General features: G+C 45.7%; 1 protein-coding gene across 1 annotated transcript in view; it reads right to left on the minus strand.

Annotated features, from left to right (window-relative positions):
• Positions 1 to 2500, minus strand: part of LOC127436440 (synapsin-3-like) — a 116059-nt gene that overhangs the window by 89631 nt on the left and 23928 nt on the right. The window contains exon 3 of the mRNA XM_051690585.1: positions 425 to 482. Coding sequence (XP_051546545.1) covers positions 425 to 482 — 58 coding nt within the window. The remainder of the gene's footprint in view (positions 1 to 424; positions 483 to 2500) is intronic.

Consider the following 2500-nt stretch of genomic DNA (forward strand, 5'->3'; position numbering starts at 1 on the left):
AGTGCAGTTCTTCATTAGAATTTCTGCTATTAAACACGGTTTATAAAAATGTAAGTTAAAATAACGTGGTTGATGGCGTCACAGAAGCCTATTCCATCAATTAGCAACATCAGAGCTTACGCTAGGTCTGTCTTTAGCAACTGGTGAAATTTTGGTATCAAGGCTGTAATATTTAGTCATTATGTTGTAACCTTCTCTGCCAGTCTCACCTGAATCAGAACATCTGGAGCTCATTTCATGTCGGGTTTGTGTCTGACTACTGCTTTAGTTCAGGAAAAGAGACATTTTCACATGAATAAGAACAGATAAGGGGATTTAAAAGCAGAGCTGCGAGTCTAAACAGACTCTGATTTAACGTGTTTAAATAAGTGTATACCAGAATAAAGAAAGAAGTGTAATTACAGGAATAATATGACACACACACCTGCTCCACACGGATCTCATATTCTCCATTCAGCTTCCTTCCTCTGAAGTACTTTGACCTGTTTGAGAAAAAAACAAAAAAACAGACTCATTTTAAGGCCTATTCACACCAAAAATCGTGCCAATTTTGCCAGATGAACTTCGGATGAAAGGTCTATTCAGTCAGAGTCCGAAAGAAATGAAATGAAGAACTCTTTCGCCCCTGTACAGTAATGCCGCTGTTGCATAAACATACATCCTGTGTCTTTTATTTTGCTCCCAGTATATTGCAAACGAACTCCAGAAGCCAACTTCTCTGTTTATAATGTGTGGATAAATGCATGTGTAATATAACACAAGGTACAGTGATATAAACACACGAGGAATAATGTACATTAAGAGTAACAGGTATAGTATAAAATATGATGCATACTATTAAAAATAATATAAAAGAACGCATGGGCTCACTGTCATTATTGCATATTTGTACTGAACTGAGGGTTTCTTGTGCATGGTTAAAAGAACACCATTACAGAAATACTTTCTTATATTAAACTAGAAGTGAGGTGCTGCAATCATTTGTCTACACTCGTAGTAAAATATTGCATGCAAAAAGTCCTTGCTGCTATTTTTAACAGCAGGAAAATACAGTACATCAAGCACAGTGATATATACATTAAATAATGTATATTAAGATAAAGCACACTGAGTAAAGACGAGTAAAAGAGCACAGGAATACTCTCGAGGCTTTAGTTTATTAACATTTATAATACATACACATATATTATAAGCAGGCTTTCAAAAGCAGACCAGGTTTATGTTTGCAGTAGCATGGGTTAATGCAACTATTTATTTATACGTATATCATTTTTGGGGGGGGGTGTATCAGCTGCACGTCCAATGCCAATGCTTGCCAGTTGATTAGCGCCACCAACGGGCTTGATTGAGCAGCTGCATCGACTCTGGAAAAATGACAGAAAGCTCAAATCTCATTGGTCAGTCAGTTATCATCGCAGTCTGAAGACCAAAATTATTGGACTGCCACACCTGATTCAGGGGGGTCTGGGTATCTCAGCGAGTATTGACGCTGACTATCACACCTGGAGTCACGAGTTTGAATCCAGGGTGTGCTGAGTGACTCCAGCCAGGTCTCCTAAGCAACCAAATTGGCCCGGTTGCTAGGGAGGGTAGAGTCACATGGGGTAACCTCCTTGTGGTCGCTATAATGTGGTTCTCGCTCTCGATGGGGCACGTGGCGAGTTGTGCGAGGATGCCGCGGAGAATAGCGTGAAGCCTCCACACGCGCTTGTCGCTTAGCACCACCTATTGTAAACCTATTGTAAATGTGCTAATGGTGATCATTCATGTCGATTTCTATGTGAAAGGGCCATTCGTTGGCGATTCTCATAATTGTGTCGCCTTTGGTGACCAAAGGTCTTTACAAAGCAGCGTATTACAACAGTACATGCTAGGAAAATAAATTATAAAGAGAGTGTGAGTGTAGAGCCGAGGAGGGCGGGGCCGGGCTGGAATGACGCACGCCCGGTCCCCAATCAGCCTGATGGGGCGCGCGAGGGATAAAGGCGGCCGGGGACGACAGTTCGGGAGAGAGAGAATTACAGGCAGCTGTACTGTGTGTTTATAGTTGTGTGTTTTGTTTAAGTTGTTTATTAAATTATTATTTTTATTCTTAAGCCGGTTCTCGCCTCCTCCTTTCCACTGAACCCCCTTACACTGGTGCCGAAACCCGGGAAGGAGGAGGGATTCCCATCGCAGAGTCCTCGACACTGCCGTCCACCCAGGGGAGCGCCGCTGCCATCTGACGGGGGACGGAGTAGCCCGACCACATGGACGCGGGGAACGGCCGCCGTCCGCGAGGCGAGTGGGGACGGGACTCCCCGACCGCCTGGAGTGAGGGAGCCGCTGCGGGGGGCGGAGGATTGCCCTGCCATCCCCCGGGAACGCGGAGGGGTCGAGAGAAGACCGCCGTCCGCGGGGGGAGGAGGGTAGCGACTCCCCGACCACTTGGAGTGGTAGGGCCGCTGCCAGGGGCGGAGGAGTGTCCCCACGGGACGCCGGGAATGCGGAGGGGCGTTCT

The sequence above is a fragment of the Myxocyprinus asiaticus genome, chromosome 47 (assembly GCF_019703515.2).
Source record: "Myxocyprinus asiaticus isolate MX2 ecotype Aquarium Trade chromosome 47, UBuf_Myxa_2, whole genome shotgun sequence".
Classification (NCBI taxonomy): domain Eukaryota; kingdom Metazoa; phylum Chordata; class Actinopteri; order Cypriniformes; family Catostomidae; genus Myxocyprinus; species Myxocyprinus asiaticus.